Below are 24,438 nucleotides of genomic sequence, written 5' to 3' on the forward strand. Positions count from 1 at the left end.
CCTTGGGCCTTGGGCTTGAAGGGAGAACTTCAGAGTACCATCAGGCGGAGTACATGACTTTTGAATACACTAATTTCGGTTTTTGGCAAATGGGTAAGTTGGTGGAATGTACAATCATTGTATTTCTATAAAGTCTGCACGTTACTTCATTGAGGACAAACCATAGTCACAGGAATTCAAAAACTCGTAATCTTTTCTTGTTGCATATATTTAGACTGCTTTCATATGGTTGGTAGAGTATATACCTAGATGAGTCAGGAACATGCCCAAACTCATCCTCTAAAAACACAATACAGTGCAGTTTCAATCTCATGATAGTCAATCATAAGGTTGAAAACCATAAACTCCATCACGCATAGCAGGGACTAGCTACTATGACATCCCCACTGACGTCATCAGTGCCCAACAGTGGGTGTAGACCATAGTATAAGCATATGCTCTCACACATACAAATCCACACACCCACACATACTTGAGCATCCATTTATACAAAGTCTTCGTACTGAGTTTCTGTCAGCACTTCAGAGGTAAAGGGCAGACTCAGCCATGACGAAGGCTCGCACTAAATATATGGTTGGTAGAGTATATTGAAAGAGTGCAAAACCTGAGTCAATTGTGTCAATCTCAGAATATGCATGTAAATATTGCTCGAACCCACATTATGATCATTGGGAACAAGACATACGCAAGTATCCTTTCCTTTTGAAGGGAAAATCTAGAGGGTGTGCCGTTAAACAAAATCTGGGAAAAAAGCATGATAAAACCTCTTTACAGAATGTAGAAAAGTCGCATTTTTGGGAAACAACCTCCGAAATTGTTTGATGTAGCATTTGACTAGGTTAATTAAGTGACCATACTAGCAGCTTATGAGAGATCTAAAAATGCAGATACTCAGCAGATGCACTGCTCCAGATTAAAACAACAGGAACTTAAGGTGACTAAAACCCAGCACTATGCAGCATTCCGATAAACTTCTTGTACACTAGTACAGCACCAAGGCAAGATCCATTTAAATTTTCCAAAGGCCATAACAAAAATAACAATACAATACAAAACAAATTAAACGATATACTCTCACATCACCCTCACGAAGCTGCCTCCTAAATTTAAGAAGATAGCTAAAACATGTACATACCCAGGCTGCCTGCTTGTCTTGAAATGCTCATCCGTAAAACCTATGGAAATGACCCCTCTGAGCCCGCGGTCTTTTATGAAAATCTCAAAGTAGTATAAAAGCCTTCTAACTGGAGCAGGTTTATTGCCTTGGACTGCTCCAACATCATTCCCATGTTGCCCTCCTCCCGTGTATCGTGCAGATAACTTGTCGGTTGATATGAGCAGAAACTGCAAAGATTTTTTGGTGTTTATATGAGTGGGAGCCTCCTCTTCCTCTTCCATGTCCTCTTCATCAAGACCCTTTCTCCACCCCGATTCAGATGAACTCAAACCATTTGCTATTCCAGGCATTGCATTGGCAGATGGCAACATGACTGAGTATAAGACCCACTCACACTCTGCACAACAACATAGACATTACAATTTGGCCACAGTGATAGAGGATTAAAAGATACAGCAAGCATCTCTTTTCCTGCACTTAAAATGCTATATATCTCAGATGGGCACAGCTGAAATCTTATTTGAGACATCATCTTAAAATGGCTTGAAAACGATAGACTAATATAAAAGTTAACTGGTCTTTACAGAAAGTTGCAAAGACCCTATTCCAATGTATGCAGCGCCCCATTTATTGAAAAAGCTCAATTACTTGCACTTTTCAGATAAAACTCTAAAAGTGAAGCCCCTTTTTTGCATCCAATGATATCATCAACTCTTAGGATCTAATTGTACATGTGGGATGCATTAATACACATGGGTATCGGAACCTAGACCTCCCTGGTACATAGTAGGTCTATCTCATACAAAAAGATCTATGGGACCAATAAGTAGCTTTTACATCAAACCTAAGCATTTAAACAAATAAAATACTTTTTAATGCTAACATAGTAAGGCTTTCATTACATGAGTAGGACAGAGTCTTTAGGCTTAGATTTGAATTCCCTGATAAGTGAGCTCCATTCTCTGTAAACAGCCCATTTACCCTCCTTCCTAGCTTCGTGAGTCCCGTGGCTCTATGTTTAAGCTGATTTGGAGTGAGCTCTTCTGATATACCAATCTAAGTGCCTTCCAATTTGTGATTTTGCCTTAGAATCTTTATCTTTGCCACCCTGTTTCTACAAGAGATTTGGTGACCCCTTCTGATGGGCCCGGCATATGTCATCAAACTCCCATTCTGTTGGATAAATACAGTCAATGCCCCACTTGTTAGCCCCCAAATGAGAAGTGCGATGAGCCTTGACACCTTTCTGTGTAAGGGTGTAGTTGGTGTCATATTGGCACCTGTAGGGGGGTTAAACGTGGGCAGCAAGGGAACATCCTTCTTAGGTTTTTTATAGGGACCCATGAGGACACACAAAGTCAGCAATTAGGGCTGAAATACAGCTCAGTGTCTGGGCAGTGTTTTGGGCTATATAGCCCAGCCAAGACATGGAGAGAGTCAAAGGGCTGGGACAGCACAGAGGTACAGCAGTACTAGGCCAAGTCCTCATGCAGAGAGTCAAAGTGCTGGTTCAGGAGAGTACAGAGGTACAGCAGGTACAGTACTGATCAGCAACTGTAGTAGGTACAGTCGGGTACAAAGGCTGGAGCAGGGCCTGCAGAGAACAGCCTGTTTGCTGGGGCAGGTACGGCTGATCCAGCTGCTACCAGATTGGCCAGACTGGAATCTGGTCCACTGGATCATGCTGGTCTGCCAGACTGGAGGGGTTTCCAGCCCTATAAAAGAGCCCCCTTGGGGAGCAGAACGACAGTTCAGTCTAGCGCCTTCTAGGTGCCTACACCAGAGGCATATCTACAAAGGTAGAAGAGCCATAGGTGGTGCACAAGAAGAGGAGCAGGAAGACAACCTACAGCAGCTACTGAAGCCTGTATGAGGGAAGCGGTGATCTAGGAGGAATCTACAGCAGGAGGTTCAGCAAATAAAGCCTGAGTTTGGTGTACTACCTCAGTGTATGTTTGCTGCAGGTTTTGATACAGATTTGGCAGGTTTTGTACTTGGATTTGGCATTCAACATTGGCATGTTCTGTAGCAAGCGACTATACTCTCTGACGAACCCCAACATGCCTTGTTCAAGGGCTGGAGACTGAAGCTGAGCAGACTCATTTCCCATCTCATCTTGGAGGTTGTTGAGCAGTTGTGCCCAGCTCTTGAGCAGCCTGTTGTGCAGAGGTTTTTTGAAATCCCTCACGCTCTTTGAGAGACAGCAATTACTGAGAACAAAACCTCCTTCGTAAAAACGAGCAAGCACACTTCCTTTTTTTTGCCCTCCCTCTCTCTCTCTCTCTCAACAGAGACACTAGGGCCCAGGACAACATGTCGGGCTGGACCCCCCCGAAGGTATTTTATTACTTGAAGAGAATCTGTTACAAAAGTTCAGCGTAGAGCTGTCTGATCACACTCTACTCCAAAAACGTGAAAATCCCTTCATTACAAGAGCTTCAAGCTCATTTCAAATTGGCAACATGCCACTTGTCTAAAATCTAGACTAAGTCCTATTACATGCCACTAAGGGCCATTCTGGAGTCTTCAAAGCACTTGGTCACACGAACCGCCTCCTAGATGCTTGTTAGGCTCCCGTAGCGCTTAGGAAAAATAACTCTTCCTAGTACCTGTAACAATTAATTAAAGCGCACCACCATGGCACCCATTAATTGTTAGCGCTTTGCATGCAAATAACACACTGTGGACTAATTCTAGTCACGGTGGGCGTCCCCACTGAATACATGTGCACACCTAAACAAATATAAAAATATATATTTATTCGCTTGTTGACCGGAGTCAATACTCTTGATTATAATTAAGGAGCTTTGACCAAGGGTTGAGGCGCCTTAATTATAGCCAAGTCTCTCCAACCGAAGTTGGCACATCTTGGTTAACCGGGGTTAACCCTCTTGGTAATAAACCAAGTCTCCCCGACCGAAGTCAGGTTTACTTGACTAGAGTCAAGTATCTTTGACCGTAGTCAATCCTTTGACCATTAAAAGAACTCTTTGACCATAATTAACACATATAAAACTCTTTAATTATGATCAAATAAATGGTCAACTATACTTTGACTTAGGATATTTACATTGTGGTGACATCCCCTCAGCTTCTATTCAGTTGACCTCAACTGAAAAGCTTCCTTGTAAACATCCAAAAGCTGTGGTTGGTCGGATAACATGTCTTCGTCCATCCACTTGGCATCTAATGCCGTATAATTCTTGAATTTTACAAGATACCTGTAAAACTCCTTACCCTGAGGGCCTTTGCGTACAGTATGGTACACAATCTACTCTGGCTGAAGGACCTTCTCCAGCTCATTCACTTTTGGTGGATCCTCTCATACTGGTTCTGTAGGCTCTGGTCCCTGGAATTTCTTTAGAAGACTCACATGGAATGCATTGTGAATCCTCCAATGCTCTGGCAATGCTAACCTGTATGCAACCTCATTTATTCTTTCCGTAACCCTGAAAGGGCCATAGTATCTAGGAGATAACTTTGCATACACTTTCTGTTTGCCTTTAAACTTGCGGAGCCTAGCTTTTTCAAACTTCAAAAGTACCCAGTCCCCTTCCTTGAGATCTAACTGTCTCCTATGCTTATCTGCAGCTCTTTTATGTTTCTCTTGAGACCTTTCGATTGCTGTCCGGACTTGGCTGTAAGCTGTCTGGAGGTCTCTCACAAACTGATCAGTTGCAAATATTTCATCTTTGGTCCTCAATATAGGTGGCAAAATCACCTTCCCATATATGACCTCAAAAGGGGCTTTCCCTGTAGAGCTATGTACTGTATTATTGTAAGCAAACTCTACCAACGGTAGGTACTTTTCCCAGTCTGAACTTTGGTCACCCACGTAGCAGCATATCCAAAACTGTAGAATTTGCTACTTCACTTTGACCATCTGTCTGGGGATGGAAAGAAGAAGAAAAATTCAGATTCGTCCCCATGTTATCAAATAAAGCTCTCTAGAATAGACTGGTCATTCTGGGATCTCGATCACTAACAATGGACTTAGGCATACCATGATGTTTAAAAATATGTACCATGAAAAGCTTAGCCATATGATCTGCCTTTATGGTTTTGCGAACCGGAATGAAATGAGCTTGCTTGCTGAATCTATCAATGATAGTCCAAATCCCATCATTCCCTGACTTTGATCTTGGCAAATCAAAAATAAAGTCCATTGTAATACTTTCCCATGGTGCCTGAGGCACGGGAAGAGGCATAAGTAGGCCAAGTGCCTTCCGTCTGTCATACTTGACTTTCTGACACGTAAGGCATTCAGTAACAAACTGATGTATATCTTTCCGCATCCCTGGCCAAAAGAAATACCTCTCTAGTGCTAAAGTGGTTGCTGTAATTCCTCTGTGTCCAGCGTAGGGAGGTGCATGGCATTCCTCCAAAATCTTTTTCCTCATCTCCTGGGTGATGCATAGGCAATCATCTTTCATTAGATACCCATCTTTCAGGGAATAGTGACTGGTGGATTGCCCCTCTGCATTTGCTGTAAAATTTCACCAAAATCTGCATCACGAGCATATTGCTCCCTCATGCCTTCTAGGTCCTGATGATAAGCAATAGTCACATTAATGACCTGGGGTCTTCGGGACAAGGCATCTACCACTCTGTTCCGAATTCCTGGGGTATGGACAATCTGAAAATGATACATTGACAGCATGTTTGCCCATTTCATATGCTTCTCGGAAAGCTTGGTTTGAGTCAAAAAGTATCTCAGACTTTGGTGATCTGTCTTAACAGTAAAATCTGCACCCAAAAGATAGTGCTTCCATGTATGGATGGCATGAATTACAGCCAATAACTCTTTCTCATAGATTCCTAGATATCTCTCTGCATCCCGAAGTCTCCTGCTTTCATAGGCCACTACATGACCATTCTGATGCAATGCAGCCCCAACACATTCTCCACAAGCATCGCAATCAACATCAAAAGATTAATAGCGATCCGGGACTACAAGAATAGGCTCTGTAGTCAACTTCTCCTTGAGTGTATTGAATGCTTTCTTCTGTGATATTCCCCATGTGAAGGCTGCATTTTTCTTAGTAAGGTCATGTAATGGAGCTGCGATATCAGCAAAATGCCTGATGAACCTTCTGTAGTAAGAACACAGGCCTAGGAAACTTCGAACTTCATGCACAGTTTTCAGCTCTGGCCATTCCTGAATGGCACGGATCTTTGCTGGATCCATTTGTATCCCTTTCTTGGATAGTATATGCCCCAGATAATGGATTTCTTCCAAGAACAATTCACTTTTCTTGCTGTTTGCATAGAGCTGATGATTTCTCAGTTCTTGAAACACTATAGCAAGATGTTCCCTGTGCTCTTCTTCTATCTTTGAAAAGACTAAGATATCATCAAAGAAAGTACCCGTGAAATGCCTGTACTTTCGGAAGATGCGATCCATCATTCTATTGAATGTGGCTGGAGCATTTGTCAACCCAAAAGGCATCACTAAGTATTCATACAACCCGAATGTAGTGCGGAACGCTATCTTGTGCACATCCTGAGGCTGTATCCTCACTTGGTGATAGCCACTCTTTAAGTCTATCCTGCTGAAAACTGAAGCTCCATTTAACTGATCCAGCACATCATCAATGCGCGGAATAGGGAATCTATTCTTGATTGTCATTTTGTTCAGTGCGCGATAATCGACGCACATACGGAATGAACCATCTTTCTTCTGTACTAGCAGTACAGGGGAACAAAAAGGAGACGAGCTGGGCTGAATCAATCCTTTGGACAGCAAGTCCTGTACCTGAGTCATAATCTCCTCTCTCTGAGTCGCACTGACTCTATAAGGTGGTCTGTTTGGTGGCTCACTACCAGGCATTAACTCTATCTGATGATCTTCTGGTCTCTCTGGGGGTAACTCCCCTGGCAAAGCATCGGAAAAGCAATTTTTAAAGTTTACAAGAAACTGAAACTTATCCTTGTCTGCATCATTCATTTCAGCATGCATATCATTCTCTTTTTCTTTTACAAAAACCATGTACGTAGAAATTGCAGACTTTATTGCTTTACCACATGTAACATCAGATACAATGGGGATAGTCTCCCCTTTATTCCTAGCAATTAAACGCTGATTTTTCCCCCTATGCACAAACTCCAGCACTCTTTCAGGAAGAGTCAACTTCACTGCCTTGCGATGAAACCAAGGCATTCCCAAGACTACATCATGATGTTTCAGTGGAGAAATGAAGAAGTCTTCCTGATCCGAGCTTCCCTATCAAGGGAGTGACTGGCACAGGATTCCCACAAAACATCTGATCGGCATCTAAAGCCCTGCCCAACTCCTCCGTCTTTATTCCCAGCCTCAGGGCTAGGTCCTCTGATATAAAATTATCAGTAGCCCCTGGATCAAATAAAATCAGCGCTTGCTGGTCTCTGACTTTTCCCCAAGATAGCAACAATTCTCGTTCCTTTGGGTTTGAAACATGACCCAGTATGTCAGGAATTCCTCCCGCCATTGGCTTTTGCGGTCCTCGTGGCTTCTCTGCCTCTTTTCCCTTCGAAGTTGAAGGCTTTTCTGGGCACTGGGCAGCCACATGCCCCTCTTTGCCACACTCGAAGCATTTCCCATCTCTACGGAATTCAGCTATCTGTTCAGGGGTGAATAGAGATTTGCCTTTATAAGCCTTTGAAAACTGAGTACCCCTCGGCTTCAGAGGCTGAAACCCTTTCTTTTCAACCTTGGGGTACTCTTTCTTTTCTGATTTTGAAAAATCAGTTTTCTTTCTTTCAGCACGTCCTGCATGCAAGGATAGTACCGTAGATGGATCTTGTAACGGCACAAGACTAGCTACTGAAGCTGAATGCATAAGGTCTTGAATGTTCTTTGCCCCCAAAGCATTCACTACTGCCTGAATTCTTGGAGTGAGACCTGCTCTGTACTTTCTCATTTGGGTCCCTTTGGAGATCTTTTTGAAAGGTGCAACCTACAAATAAGCATCTCAAAACTTTTGGTTGTACACATCCACTGTATCTCCTGCATCCATATGCAAACTGTCCCAATCTTGAAGAACATGGTCTCTAAACTGTTTAGGCATAAACTGCTGGTAGAAGGCTTTCTTGAAGTCCTTCCACTTCCTTGGGGCTGACCCATCTGTGGTTTGTGCACTCCACCATGCACTAACTGTCGCTGTCAAGTGCAAACTGACCATTCTTAACTTGGAGGATTCTGAAAACTTTTCTGTGCCGAATGCAGCATCAAACTGCCTGATGAACTGCAATGCTTTGTCTGTATGACCATATTGTCCATTGTAGGTCATAAACTTGACAGATTTACCTCCCTCTTTGAATTCCTTGGTCTCTCTGGAAGACTTTCTCTTCCTAGACTTCTTGTGTTTCCTTCTTTTCCTGGATGGTTTATCTGATAAGGAAGAAGAAGATACAGAAGTCGAACTCAAGGTAGACGGTGATGGACTAAGAGATCGGTGATGATGCCTCGATCTCTTCCTGCTATGAGACCATCCCCTATGGGATCTCTCTTTCTCAGGCTGTACACGAGAGTGTGCCTCTGGCATTGGCACGTCATGTACTGCATTAGGCATAGCTTCTGCTTGAAACAAATGCTGAGCCCTTGGATCCTTTTTGAGATTTTCCATCTCTTGTATACGAGTACGTACCATCTGTTCAAATTCTTGTTGAGTTTGCTGCACACTTCTCTGTCTTGGATGTACATCCCTATCTTGTGAATCCCACTGGATAGGTGATTGATCCATATTCTGAGATCTGCAAATTTTTCACACACCGTGTAGGTAACTGATGCACAACTACCTTTGCTTTTCCGACAAAAAAATACCTCAACAAGAGGTGTCTTGCATTCACAACTTGTGCCAGTAATTGGGCTATCAATTCAAAGCATAAACCCACAAAATTGCTAAAGCATCAACAATTGTATTGCCCTTTTTCTGGCTACTGCAAAAAGCACTCAGAAGCATCTGATTCATCTTCCCAGTACACAAAGGCATGCATTTTCTTTTTCTGCAAATCTCTGATTTCTCTGCTTTTCTCTGCTTTTCTGCTGCTTTTCTGATAGTAAAAGTCTGCTTTCTCTGTTTTCTCTGTTTTTCTGCTGCTTTTCTGACAGTAAAAGTCTGACAGGCAGGTGAAATCTGCTAGCAGAAACAGTGTCTGCAACTGTCTTTTTTTTTTTTTTTTGAAAGAACAATAACCAGATGGAGTAACTGGCTAGTTACTCTAACCAGAGTGACTGGTTCTGGTCTGGTTAGTCTGCAACTAGACTAACTGGACTGGTTACACCAACCAAACTGGTCTGGTTAGGCCAGATTAACTGGACCAATGTTGAACTAACTGGGTACTGGTTCAACTAACCAGAGCTGACTAGATGTAGTTAACTTAACCAGGGTTTCATTAACCACAGGTCAACCAACCAGGATTTACTGTACCAGGGTTAACTTAACCACTGGCCTGCCAGGCTGGCTGCCATGTGTCAGTGCCACGTCATCTAGTGCGCTGTCTGCCACGTGTCAGTGCCACGTCAGCTGGACTTGCTCGCACCCTGGCCACGTCACCAGGAGCCACGTAAGCCTAAGGTTTCACACCTTCACTTGGCTGCATCACGCCTCAGAAACCATCGCGCGTCGCGCCTCGCTGGAGCCGTCTGTGTGCAATGCTGTTCTCTGGTGAAGGTGCGTCAGGTCCGTCTCAAGGAGCAAAGCTTCTATCGACCAGCGTAGCTCTTCGTCACCAACAATCTTTGCATATGCAGATGGTTCTCTTGGCCTTGTCTGGAATTACGTGGATATAATGCGTGCCTACCGTCGTTGGCTCTCCGTGTCACGTTTGCATGGAGGCATCGATTCTTTTCCTCACAATTAACAGCAGTGCTCTGTTTCTCTGTGGAAAAGACCAGCAACGAGACCCCCGTAGACTCGTCCTCTTCAAACAGCGAAAAGACCAGCTGTACCGTCATAAAACTACAGCAGCGCCTCTTTCTTTTCCGTTAATTTTCAGCAGAGTCACACATCAACTCCTTGGATCGTCACCGTCTAAGAAGACAGTATAGCCCTGCTCTGATACCAATGAAATCCCTCACGCTCTTTGAGAGACAGCAATTACTGAGAACGAAACCTCCTTCGTAAAAACCAGCAAGCACACTTCCTTTTTTTTGCCCTCCCTCTCTCTCTCTCTCTCAACAGAGACACTAGGGCCCAGGACAACATGTCGGGCTGGACACCCCCGAAGGTATTTTATTACTTGAAGAGAATCTGTTACAAAAGTTCAGCGTAGAGCTGTCTGATCACACTCTACTCCAAAAACGTGAAAATCTCTTCATTACAAGAGCTTCAAGCTCATTTCAAATTGGCAACATGCCACTTGTCTAAAATCTAGACTAAGTCCTATTACATGCCACTAAGGGCCATTCTGGAGTCTTCAAAGCACTTGGTCACACGAACCGCCTCCTAGATGCTTGTTAGGCTCCCGTAGCGCTTAGGAAAAATAACTCTTCCTAGTACCTGCAACAATTAATTAAAGCGCACCACCATGGCACCCATTAATTGTTAGCGCTTTGCATGCAAATAACACACTGTGGACTAATTCTAGTCACGGTGGGCGTCCCCACTGAATACATGTGCACACCTAAACAAATATAAAAATATATATTTATTCTCTTGTTGACCGGAGTCAACACTCTTGATTATAATTAAGGAGCTTTGACCAAGGGTCAAGGCGCCTTAATTATAGCCAAGTCTCTCCAACCGAAGTTGGCACATCTTGGTTAACCGGGGTTAACCCCCTTGGTAATAAACCAAGTCTCCCCAACTGAAGTCAGGTTTACTTGACTAGAGTCAAGTATCTTTGACCGTAGTCAATCCTTTGACCATTAAAAGAACTCTTTGACCATAATTAACACATATAAAACTCTTTAATTATGATCAAATAAATGGTCAACTATGTCAAAACACTTCCTCTTCTAGATTCTACTGCAGATCACGGGAGCAACACCACGAATCTCCACCCAGCCATATCTCGCTGAGGCTAACAAGCAGACAGAGATCTACTTTACAAATTCAACGTGAATCATCTTCTTCTCTTCTCTCACTAGCCTCAGCAAGCCCCAATTCCCTAGATAGATCTAGATGCCACATGTCATCCATATAGGGCCTTCCTAATGCAACATTTCACCCCTCTCTTGGGATGCATTAAATTCCTTGCCCCTAGGCACAATCTTTGCACTAGGCCCTTGGCCTTAGATCTACCTTGTCTGGTGCTATCAGCCCTCACCTAGGACCTTGACATTAAATCCCTCCCGATCATTTACATGAAGCGCAAACACATATATTACAGAGATAGATCCTTTAAGGGAAATGTCGACTGATTCTTCCGAGGTCATGCTACCTCGGCTAGAGCGTAACAAACTATACTTTGACTTAGGATATTTACATTGTGGTGACATTTTTCCCCAGGTGTAGAGGGGTTTTTGCCGGAGATGACTTGCAGTTCTCTCCTATTCCTTTCTCTCTCTCTCAGTGTGCTTTTATTTGATCAAGATGCGGCAAAATAGAGAGACCGTATTGAGACATATTAGACGAAAGGAGCAGATGATGACACCAAAGACAAATCTAGACCGAACACATCGGCATGTCATAGACTTCTACACGTTCGAGTCAGCACTGGCATACAGTGAAGAAGAGGAGGAGGAGCTAGCCGAGATGGGGATAGAGTGGATTAGTAGGAAGAGGAGATGAAGAGAAGTGGAGCCAGAGTTATAGAGGCCGTGTATAGAGCAGAGATCGATCAGAGCACGCATAATGAAGGTCTAATCTATCTGGCCTTATTGAGAGGGGATCATTAGAGGCGAGGTATCGCCCTCGATATGGCCTACCTCACATAGAGATCATGGAGGCCAACCCCCCACCCTGTCGAGAGATGACAGAGATAGGTACAAGATATCCTCATATCCAGGAGCCCGGCGTTGGTTTGCCTGTGGTGCGGCTTCCCAGAGACCTTTGTAATTAGCCGCTTGGCTTCAAATGAATGTTAAATAAATACCGCAAGGGGCACCAACATTTGGGACCAATCGGTGTCCTTGTTTCTGAGTAGGAGCGCTCTAGCTCCCCTGTGATTTGTTCTGTGGTGCATATTTACTTGTCAATTTACTGTGTATGCTGTAATTAAGTGGATCCTACCACCCTTTACGTTGTTGAGGCTGGTTTCAGTGGTTCCATTGTTCGGATCCACCTAACTTCTTCAAGAGGGGAGCCTGTGGTTGGCTTGGTGCAAGTCCAGCAGACTAGGGGAAGAAGACAACATACTATTCAGTAAATATGTCACACAGGGGGAGATCCGTGAGCCTTACTGAGGAGGAAGAGCAGATGTCTCAGTCTCTTGGACGTGACCAAGGGGCAGGAGAGGAGACCCGGCATGTTGCAGAGCATCAAGATCATCGGACGGATGAGGAGGATGTGGAACTATTCAAGGCACAGATGCAGAGTTTCATGAGTGCTTTCACACAGTTCACACACGATCCTCGCTTCCAGAAGATGATGAACTCAGATGTGCAGCTGAAGAAAAGAAAGCCTGAGGATCGGGATAGGGATGTTGAAGCTAACAAGCGACCACATGTCACTTTTCAGGATCAGCCCTCTCAAATCCCCTATGGTCAGCAGCAGTCTAATACGATTCTGGGGCCGACTCAAGGTAATAATTTTCAGTCTATGGTTTCCCGACAGCAAGGAGTTTTGGCAAACCCGGTGCACCTAGGTTATTTTGGTGGTGGTTCAGTGTTTCAGGCTATGGTCAACCCACATGCCCAATTTTCGGGTATGCCTGCTAGTCAAACAGTTGGGTTTCAGCCTAGTTTACAGCCCATGGGACAGAACATGATGTATGCAAATGTTGGAGCAACCCCAGGGATGCAAACAGGTATGCCTACCGTTTGCCCTAGGAACCTGTTTATGACAATTTGGCACCTCAAGGGAAGTTAAGGACTTTAAAGAGGCAGGTGCAGCCATGAAATTTGAGACATTCAGTGGGGTGAAGGACAAACTCAAGGCCTTGACCTCTTTGCAACAGTTCGATGCAGCCTACACAAGAGGGAATTTCACAAAGTCATCCAAGGTATGCCGGGCTGCAAGTTTTCTAAAGGGGAATGCACTGCAATGGTGGACCACTATGCTTATGCAAAACACCACACCAAACACGTGGGTAGGTTTCAAGCAGGTGTTTTCAGCTGCGTGGCTTACCACGACTTTTGAGTTGATATCATGACTGCTTGGCATGAGCTGAATTCAATTAATTGCCATAATTTAAAGGAGTATAACAGCAAGTTTTGGGCGGCTTTGTTGCCTGTTAGCTCCTACCGGCTTGTTCCTTTCACTGAGCAGGTGGAGAAATATTGTTGAGGGCTGCCTAAGGAGTTGAGAGACTACTGCACGAAGACTAAGTCTCCAATATGTCTCAACTTATCGAGAATGCTAGCACGGCATATGCTTTCATATGCTTTGATGCTGGGGAGGACTCCTGGGTTCAAAGGTGGACAAAAGCAGGAAGCTAAGAAAGATGACACAGATAAGAAAACTGGGTTCCGATTTTCCAAAATAGAGAAGAAGGCCAATCGTCAAAAGGCTGTGTTTGTTGTAGGGAGGCAACAAAACAATAAAAAGGCTTCCGTGTATTTGATTCCATAGGAACGGAGAACTCTCTATCAGGAAAAGAAGTGTTTCAGATGCAAAGAACCAGGTCATGTGTCTCGGGATTGCTCAAAGTGGAATCAGGAGAAGGCTGAGACAAGCAAAGGAGATCAGAAGGGGAAAAAACAGAAGACCATGGCTGGTTTGATGCCTGATGTGATCAGTGGGCAGCCCCAGGGTGAGGAAACTGAGTTATGCATAGCTTGGGGTAAAGTTCGGGACCAAACAGCCCTTGTTTTCTTTGATCCAGGTACAAAGGCCAATTTTATTTCTCCCGAGATGGCAGCGAGATTGGGCATTCGAGCTGAGGAGATGGGACCGAGCTGTGAAGCTCGCATGGCTAACCCGGAGTTCACCACTCTTGTCACACCTATCATAGGGAAGTTGCGCTTACATATCCAGTCTTTCGTTGACAGCGAAGACTTTTATATTATGCCACTTGCAGTGTGACGTTTTGTTGGGTATGCCATGTATGCATCATTGGGATGTGGTGATAGAAGCCAAGAAGAGAAAAATAACAGTTTTGCATAAGGGAAAGACCCATGTAATTGACACGAAATTAAAAGGGGAGTCTCTCCCAGTTGTAACGGCTTCTGCCATTAATTATGTAATGAAAAGTCATATTTCTCCGTACATGGTTTTTGCTAGAGAGATACCCCCTGTAAATGAAGAGCATACTGTTTCCCGTTTGGAAAAGCAAAAGACTGTTTTTCTAACTGAATTTTCAGATTGCTTTTCTAATGAGTTGCCTAGTGAGCTTCCACCAAAAAGGCCAGAGGACCATGGGATTGACATCATACCTGGCAGTAGTCGACCCAATAGACCACCTTACAAAGTTAGTGCGGCGCTGCAGGAGGAGATCATGAGTCAGGTAAATGAACTTTTGGAGAAGGGGCTGATTCAGCCAAGTTCATCGCCTTATTGCTCTCCAGTTCTGTTGGTTCAGAAGAAGGATGGTTCTTGGCGTATGTGTATTGATTACCGCACCTTGAATAAGATCACCATTAAGAACCACTTCCCTATACCCAGGATAGATGATATTCTGGATAGGTTGAAGGGGGGAGCTGTTTTCAACCGCATTGATTTGAAGAGTGGATACCATCAGGTTCGCATACATCCAGAGGATGTGCATAAGACAGCGTTTAGGACTTCTTTTGAGTTGTATGAGTTTTTGGTTATGCCTTTCGGACTCACTAATGCTCCTGGCACCTTCAATCGTATGATGGACAGGATCTTTCGAGACCACAGAGCCTTCGTGGGAACATTCTTTGATGACATGATTGTATTTTCGAAAGATGAGGAGGAGCATCGGGAGCATCTTGCGATTGTGTTCGCTGAGCTCAGAAGGCAAAGGTTGCTCATAAACCCCAAGAAAAGTAAGTTTTTCATGGCTGAGATTCATTTTTTGGGGCATATTGTTTCCAAGGATGGGGTTCCTATGGATCCAGCTAAAGTGGAAGCAATACGGAGTTGGCCACAACCAAAGAATTTGCACTGGGTTCGTAGTTTCTTGGGTTTGTGTTCCTACTACTATCGTTTTATCCATCACCTTGCAGAAATTACAGCCCCATGCATGCGCTTTCCAAGAAGGAGAGACCTTTCCGGTGGACACAAGCAGAGAATGACTCTTTCGAGGAGTTGAAGCGCAAGCTTACAACAGATTCGGTGCCGATTTTACCTAATTTGAGGAAGTCTTTTCACGTGCATGCGGATGCCTGCAGTAAAAATGGTATTGGAGCTGTTCTCACACAGGATGGGCATCCTGTAGCTTATGAGAGTCGCATTTTACAGCCAGCTGAGTTGCATTTACAGATTTATGAGAAGGAGATGTTGGTTGTACTTCATGCTTTATCCACTTGGAAGCATTATCTGTTGGGAGCTGATTTTACAGTACAGACGGATCATCAATCTTTGCGCTTCTTCTTGACCCAATCTAAGCTGTCCGAGAAGCACATGAGGCGGGCAAACTTCTTGTCAATATTTCATTTTCAGATTGTACATGTTGAGGGCAAGAAGAATGTGGTAGCAGATGCTTTGTCCAAGAGGCCACAAGTTTCAGCTGTGACAATTGCTTATCACAATGAGTTGGATGTTGAAATCCCACACATGTAATACCACGCTCATCATTTACTGCAAAAACACTCTCATAAGCGCTCTCTTTCTCCCTCTCTCTCCCTCTCTCTGCACATAGCTAGGGCCCAGGACAACATGTCGGGCTGGACTCCCCCAAAGGTCTTTATTCATCATAGAGAATTGGAGTACATCCGTTCAGCGTGGAAGCTGAGCATACAAATTCAAAACATGAATTGAAATTACATGAGCTCTCAGGCTCTCCTTGGCAACAAGCCACTTGTCAATTTCTACATTACTTTCCTACTAAGGGCAACTCTGGAGTCTTCGAAGCACTTGGTCACGCGAACCGCCTCCTAGACTCTCATTAGGCTCCATTGCGCTTAGGCAAATAAGTCTTCCTAGTACCTGCAACAATTAATTAAAGCGCACCACCATGATACCCCATTAATTGTTAGCGCTTTGCATGCAAATAACACACTGTGGACTAATTCTAGTCACCGTGGGCGTCCCCACTGAACACATGTACACACATAACAAATATAAAAGTATATATTTATTCTCTGGTTGACCGAAGTTAACGCTCTTGATCATAATTAAGGGGCTTTGACAAGGGTCACGAGACGCCTTAATTATAGTCAAGTCTCTCCAACCGAAGTTGCACAACTCTCTAACCGAAGTTGGCACAACTCTCCAACCGAAGTTGGCACATCTTGGTTAACCGGAGTTAACGTTCTTGGTATAAACCAAGTTTTCTTGATCGAGATCAGGCTTACTTGACCGAAGTCAAGTATCTGTGACCATAGTCAATTCTTTGACCAATAGAAAAACTCTTTTGACCATAATTAACCCAGATGGAAAAACTCTTTAATTATGATCAAATAAATGGTCAACTGTACTTTGACTTAGGATATTTACATTGTGGTGACATCCCCTCGCCTTCTATTCAACTGACTTCAACTGAAAAGCTTCCTTGTAAACATCCAAAAGCTGTGGATGATCGGACAATACATCTTCATCCATCCACTTGGCATCCAATGCCGTATAATTCTTGAATTTTACAAGGTACCTGTAAAATTCTTTGCCCTAAGGGCCTTTGCGTACGGTATGGTACACGATCTGCTCTAGCTGAAGAACCTCCTCCAACTCATCCACTTCTAGTATATCATCTGATATTGCTTCTGTAAGCTCTCGCCCCTGAAATTTCTTTAGAAGACTCACATGGAATGCATTGTGAATCCTCCAATGCTCTGGCAATGCTAACCTGTATGCAACCTCATTTATTCTTTCTGTAACCCTGAAAGGGCCATAGTACCTAGGAGATAACTTTACATATACTTTCTGTTTGCCTTTGAACTTACGGAGCCTAGCTTTCTCGAACTTTAAAAGTACCCAATCCCCTTCCTTGAGATCTAACTGTCTCCTATGCTTATCTGCAGGTCTTTTATGCTTCTCTTGAGACCTTTCAATTGCTGTCCAAACTTGGCTGTAAGTTGTCTGGAGGTCTCTCACAAACTGATCAGCTGCAAATATTTCATCCTTGGTCCTCAGGATAGATGGCAGAATCACCTTCCCATAGATGACCTCAAAGGGGGCTTTCCCTGTAGAGCTGTGTACTGTATTATTGTAAGCAAACTCTACCAATGGTAGGTACTTTTCCCAGTCTGAACCTTGGTCACCCACGTAGCATTTCAGCATATCCAATGCTATAGAATTGGCTACTTCACTTTGACCATCTGTCTCAGGATGGAAAGAAGAAGAAAAATTCAGATTCGTTCCCATGTTATCAAATAAAGCTCTCCAGAATAGACTGGTCATTCTCGGATCTCGATCACTCACAATGGACTTAGGCATACCATGATATACATTTGTAAGATTGGAATAAGTCCAATCATACAAATTTAGAATTTTTGTTGTTCTAAAGATCAAAAACCTACAAAGAAAATAAAAGAGAAAATGAAAGAGAAGAAAAAAGAGGTAAATAAAAACTTTTATGAAAAACAAAAGAAAGACATACTTAGCAAGCAAAGCTTATGTCGTCATCAGTGCCCAAGCATAAGCAGCTATACTGGGTTTCTAAAGACCCGTGGAGTCTCTTGGGCAAACCCAGTGCTTACTAAAATACGTCAAATAAACAAATAGAAAAAAAACAAGAAATAAAGAAGAAACTAAGCAGGTGACTAAGCAAAAATAAACAAGCAAGTCGAGAAACAAAATCTTCCAAAAAACTAGAAACTCTCTCTCTCTCTCTCTCTCTTATTTAAAACATAAAAAGCTAAATGGCCCTTTACACTTATGTATCGTTTCTACAAAGAGGCAAAAATACATTTCTAACTTAGAAAGCACAAGCATACTCAAACAAACTCTCTTTTGAAACTAAAAGAAAAACGGGCTATTCACCTCCCTGGTTATGTTCAATCATTCTAACCATACTTAAGGCCGATACACCATAGATAAAAGACTTCATATCTAAGAATGTGCGAACTTTTTTCATTATTTTCCTTGGATTATACCTCTTGTGTAATAGTAAAGTGATCAAATTACTACATTGAGTGATAAAAGACTCCTTAGTTGTACAAAGGCGGGAAGAAATGACTCCATATTTTGCCAAATCAGAAATGTTTGAGTCAATGTGAGGCATTTTTACAATGTGTAAACCACTATATTCAGGTTGTTCACGTTTATCGTATATATCAACCTCTAATCCTATGGTAGATTGAGAAAGTCTAAGATCTAAGAAAACACAAGAATCCCCTCTTGAAGTGTAGTTCAGTTCACAAGAGTCACGAGGATAGATTCCTTCTCCAAAAGCTTTAGCGTCTTTGTACATAAAGTCTTGAAAGTTAGGAACATCTGGTACAAATAAATCATCTATAAAACGCCTAACTTGACTAAGCTTATGTAAAATGATAGGACACGTATTGATAGAAATAAGGCGTTGCATAAACTAAAATTCATAAGTGAAAAGATAAAAGTTTGCTAAAAAGACGACACAATTAGTGCCCATGGGGATTCCTATAACTTGTTGAAACAAAGAATCACCTATTGTGATGTAAAGATTATCTAAAAGAAAATCTATCGAAGAGCAAACATCTTCTACACTTACTACCTTTGTGTATCTTTTCTTTTTAGAACCTATGTCATGATCTTTATTTTTTAGCCACAAAAAGTCAAAGCATAAGGCTGTTTTCTCAACTTTTAGCACTTTGCATCTATCTTTGTCAAATCTCAGCTTGAAAACTTCAGCCACTAGCTTTTTAATTCTAAACTCAGGTCTTCCAGCTCGATCTTTGTGTAAAGCGTGGTAAAATCATAGGTTTGAAGGAGAATAGGAGACTCTTTTTCCTAAATGCTTCGAGAGGAATTAAAAAATTTTACGACAAGAATCACTCCTACAGAGTCATTTAAAATCCAGCTCCAGTGTAAGGGGACATCTGCCTCTTTTAATAAGTCCCTCCAAAGTTCATGGACACTAGGCAACATGGCTTTGGAGCAGTAGCTTAGCCATTTAGAGACATCCGTCAAAGTAGTCTCACAAGCAGCTGCAATAAATCTTGGCTTTTTTGGAGTTTTGTGAAACTTCCAAGTAGCACAAAGAAAAGGTATGCTTGGATTGCAAACAAACCCAGAAGACTTGCAAAAACTCTGATGTTTTGAGATAAAAGCCTTTGGAGAAACTAAGGCAAGGGCGTAAGTTTTGGCAGACGAGTTCACTTCTCTCAAAAGACATTCTAAGTAAAACTTTTTGCAAATAAAAACAAAGTTATTGGAACATTTGTCCACATAAGAAATGACAAATTTCCTATGGAATTTTCGAAGAAGAGTTTCATCTTCTTTAGAAAGATGGTTACTTTTCTTTGAGCAATTAACCGAAGGGACTTCTTCTAGTTTCAAAGCAACTTTCTTCAAAATCTTCCCTTTCCATTCTGATAAGATATTTTTAACTCCTAAACATTCTTCTAATTGCAAAACAAACTTTGAGATTCCCTTATCGATAGCTTTTAAAAGGCAAGACTCTTTAAAAGAGTACAATCGAAATTTCGTGCCTTTCATGAAAGGGTCTCTTAGGTTACTAGAAAGAAAAATTGCGGTATCAGCTGTGACTACATGTCCTAAATCAGCATCAATAAAGCTTTGGAATCTCTTACTTTTACAACAACAAGGTTCTTTAAGGATAGAAGATTTTGAATGGAAAACAGATCGTTGGAAGAGCTCCCGTCTGCAGCTGCCCGCCACCGCCCATTGCCATCACCCAGCCCCTCGGCAGCGCCTTGCTCTTGGCCGCGCCCTGCTCCCTTGGTCAGTGCCCTACTACCTTGGCCGCGCAGGGTCCCTTGGCAGCGCCCTGCTCAGGTCGCCCCCCCCTTCAGCCCGTCTGGCCGCGCGTCGCGTCCCCCCTTCAGCCCGCTGTCTGGCCCTGCTGGTCGCGCCCTGTTGGTCGCGTTCCTTTGCCCTTCAGGTCGCCCCTTCAGGCCGCCTTTCAGGCCGCCAGTCGCTGCTGCCCGCCTCTCCCTTGCGTTTCAGGCTGGGCTGCTTCAGGGCCCTCTCCGGGGCTGTTCTGCTCGTGTTCCGGGGAGCTGAGTTCCTGGGCTGTTTCCAGGCATTGGCGGAGCTTTCTGCTTCAGCATTGAGCGGCCTGTTTTCATCCCACGCAGGCTGAAGTTTGGGGCATTCATTATTCAGGTTTTTGGGGATTTAATTGTGGTTGGTTGCGAGTTCTTGGTGGGTTTTTGCAGCAGAGGTAGCTCCTCCCCTCAGGACAGCGCAAGCTGAGACAATGGAGGACACTAATGCCACTCCTGTCGCTGAACCTGAGGAGATCGAAGTCATAGTTTCTTTTCCTCCCAACATTCTGCAGATGATTGAGGTAGCAGAGGAGAGTTTTCGTTTGACACACATCATTGGCTTTCTACCCGGTAGAGGCCAACAGTTACGTGATTGGGTGTACACCAGCATGGCCTCATTGGGTGTCTCAGTTACGGTTTTCCGATTGCTTGGCAGAGGGTACTTTTCTTTTGGCCTTCAGTCTGCAGAGCAGGCTCAAAGAGTACTTATGAGCTCACCGATTCAGTTTCACAGCAGAGTCATCCATTTGTGGCCTTGGAGGAAGCACTTCAGTTCTACTTCCCCGGGACCGCGACAGGTCTCTTTTTGGATGCTTTTCCCTAGACTTCCTGATGAGGTCAGCTCTTGTCACAGAGCTGTGGAGCATATGGCTAGTGTGGCAGGTACAGTCATCCCATCAGGTGCTAGACTTTCCTATGCTCGGTCACTTGCTGGTATAGGTGTTACGAGGGGCAGACTCACTACAGAGTTCCCCCCTCCTCGACCTTTGCCTACTTTGATTTCGTACTCCACGGGAGATGGGGTCCAGATGCAGTAGAGGGTTTTGTACGAGGGTCTTCCTGATCAATGTCTTTTCTGTCGGAAAAGAGGTCACTTTATTAGGAATTGCCCCAGTCGTCGGCCTCGATCAAAGACTCCGGATCCATCTCATCCTACGAGTGACCCAGAACCTACAGCTCAGCCTCCAGGGGTCTCTGAGCCTGCTTCGACTCATTCAGCAGAGCGAGAGGAGACTCCTCCGGGGGAGCCTCCAGTGGACTCAGAGGACTTGGAGGTGCCTGTAGCGGAACAGCTTTCACAGAGAGCTCGGAGGAGACGGAGACAGAGGGAGAGTCAGCAGCAGGAGCAGCCCCAGGTACGAGCTCACTGATGGCAGAGAGTTGAGACACATGTGCAGGAGACCCCGGAAAGGGGAGATGCAGAGGACCATCCGCAGGCAGGTCTTGACACTGTGCAGGAGATGGTAGCTCAGGGGGTCGAGACACATGTGCAGGAGACCCCGGAAAGGGGAGTTGCGGAGGACCATCAGCAGGCAGGTCTTCACACCGTGCAGGAGACAGTTGCTCACGATTTGATGACTCTTGACACTACTACCCTGGAGGGTAAAAAAATGGTTACTGAGACAATTATCCAGCAGGAGACTGCTCAGGCTGCAGTTACTGTGATGGATGCCTCTTCCCAGCAGTCCATTGAGAGAGTGGTATTTTACGACATAGGTCAGAGTCAGAGCCCATCCCAGGATCTCTTGCGCCTGTACGAGGTTCCCTCGAGACCTCTTTCTCTTCCCCGTCGCACAGTACCTTCTTTAGTTGCTATGCGGAGTGTCCTTTTAGACACCCCTCCCACTACATCCTCGTCCTCGCAGCTTTTCACTCCTGGTTTATCCAGATCTTTTACGAGTGTGGTCACAGATTTCGCTCAGTACCCAGACAGGCGTGAGGATTGGGAGATCCTAGCAGATGAGATCGAGCGAGATTATCAGTCACCCATGCTTACAGGCACCTCGTCGCAGATTCTTCCTCTCCCTCTCACCTATTCCAAGAGTAGAGTTAGGACAGCTCAGCCCTTTTCAGCTCTTCTGACTCCTAGACCTGACCCCAGGATGGTTGACAGAGATCTGCCTGTTGAGTTTTGGCCCTTTTTGGCTCAAGGGGTTTCCACAGACTCCCTCACTCGATTGGAACTTCTCCCGGTGTTTTGTCGCGGTCAGAGGAGGTAGAGGAGTACTTGGGATATGTTACTCTCTCCAGAGAGGGGCACATTCTTCGTTTCTCTGCAGACAGCTTTCGTTCTCGGGGGAGCGAAAGCTGGTCAGCTGTGTTACTTGACAGTGGGATCGCTAGACAGTTCATGAGCATGACTCAGTTTTCATCGGTTCACCGTATTGTTGGCTCGCAGATTCATTCTTGCCCTAGGACTCTTCGACCTGGCTTCGGTGGCAGGGCCTTTCTGTTTCTGTTCTTTGAGGTTCAGGGAGACTTTGATTTGCCCAGGAGTGCTGGTTGGTTTGACTTTCAGCTCCTCAGTTCGCGCCAGAGTACTATTCCCTTAGATGGAGCCATTTTACATGAGTTGGGGCAGATTTGGAGTTTGATCAGAGACCGACTTTGGATTGCGCCGTCAGAGAGAGTGATTTGTGCCGCTGCCACTGGCACCCCCTCACTTCCATCCGATGTCTAGGTTGTCCATCATTTCTTGGCATGTGAGAGGACTGAACGGCCGCATTTACCTCAGATGCAGATGGTCGTAGATCGGGAGTTCCTAGATTGCAGTTGCTTAGGGACTCCCTTCGGTTTATTTCCTCAGGGTCCCCTCCAGACATCGTGCTTATCCAGGAGCATAAGCTCTCCCAAGACAGGATTGACAGATGCAGATCCTTACTCAAAGGACAGAGCCGGACATATTGGATCCCAAGACAGGATTGACAGATGCAGATCCTTACTCAGAGGACAGAGCCGGACATATTGGAGCCCAACGGATGGCACGAGGGGAGGAGTTTGCATTTCAGTTTCAGCCAGGTGGGCCTCAGAGATCACCCAAGAGGGTACACTAGTGGAGAGCAGGGCATGCTATGTTATTCTTCAGATTGAGAGCACAGCAGTTGGTGTTCTCAATGTGTATGCTCCCACAGATCCAGCCCACAGACGTGCTTTTTGGAGACAGCTCAGAGAGTCCCTTCCTCAGGCAGATACCTGGATTGTTGGAGGAGATTTCAACATGGTTGAATTCTCTGAAGACAAGTCGGGCCAGACTGAGGGTGGCCTTTTTGATAGGGAGAGAGTGGAGTGGGATAGTTTTGTTTTGCATGCTGGACTTCATGATGCAGCTCGATTGGACGACTTTCGTCACTTGGCTGACAGTCTTCAGTTCTCTTGGTCTGGGGTTTTCCATGGCTCTCTTTCTTTGGTCAGACTTGACAGGTTTTATATTGGCCAATGGGGCTACGCCAGAGGAGGACAGATTGGGATCCGCCGCCCGGGTTATGTTTTATCTGACCATGCTCCAGTCCTATTACAGATTCTTCCTACCTCTCGATTGGAGAGCACAGGCTTTGTGAGAGTTCCGGACTTTGTTTTTCAGGACACAGAGTTCGTGGTTGAGAGAGGCTTGGTTGTCAGAGGACACTCCTGTGGATCGGGGCTGGTTAATGTGGGTAGAGGAGGCTTTGGCCAGAGTCAGCATGGCCTGCCAGTTGAGGGCAAAAGAGAAGGAAAAGCTCAGAATCAGAGATCGGAACGCAAGAGCGGAGGTATCCAGACTTCAAAGATTGATTTAGAGTTTTCCTCATTCTCTTTTCATCAGAGGGCAGCTTTCGGAGGCTCAGGAGAGACTAGAGGAGATTCAGGGCATAAGGGCCCAGTTCAGGTTTTACTCCCAATAGACTTTCTGGATCCAGAAGGGGGATAGATGCTCTAGAGAGTTCTTCAGGGCAGTGGGTCAGAGATACTCTTCAGACAGTCTTTGTAGACTTGTGGATGAGGCCGGGTCTCTTCAGACGGACCCTCACCGTCTTGTTGAGATCACTTCTGATTTCTATTCCACTCTTTACACCGCCGATCCAGTCACCGAGGAGATGATCAGAGCCAGAGAGGAGATTTGGAGTCATGTCCCTCAGATGGTCTCAGATAGGATGAGTCATGTTTTGGATAGCCCACTATCACTCCTGGAGATCACAGATGCGTTACATGAGCTGCCCAGAGACTATTGGGATATCTCAAGGTGTATGCCTCAGGCACACCTTGGTTTCTA

At 44.5% G+C, this 24,438-nt stretch overlaps 1 protein-coding gene across 2 annotated transcripts in view; it reads right to left on the reverse strand.

Annotated features, from left to right (window-relative positions):
* LOC147904563 (ran-binding protein M homolog) overlaps positions 1-24,438 on the reverse strand; it is a 112,509-nt gene that overhangs the window by 50,554 nt on the left and 37,517 nt on the right. For both annotated transcript variants that reach the window (XM_087387303.1, XM_087387312.1), the window contains exon 3: positions 1,136-1,514. In XM_087387303.1, the coding sequence (XP_087243429.1) occupies positions 1,136-1,488 (353 nt within the window). In that variant the 5' untranslated portion in view covers positions 1,489-1,514. The remainder of the gene's footprint in view (positions 1-1,135; positions 1,515-24,438) is intronic.

The sequence above is a fragment of the Dipteris shenzhenensis genome, chromosome 2 (assembly GCF_047967505.1).
Source record: "Dipteris shenzhenensis isolate YYH24624 ecotype China chromosome 2, Dip_SZ_1.0, whole genome shotgun sequence".
Lineage (NCBI taxonomy): Eukaryota > Viridiplantae > Streptophyta > Polypodiopsida > Gleicheniales > Dipteridaceae > Dipteris > Dipteris shenzhenensis.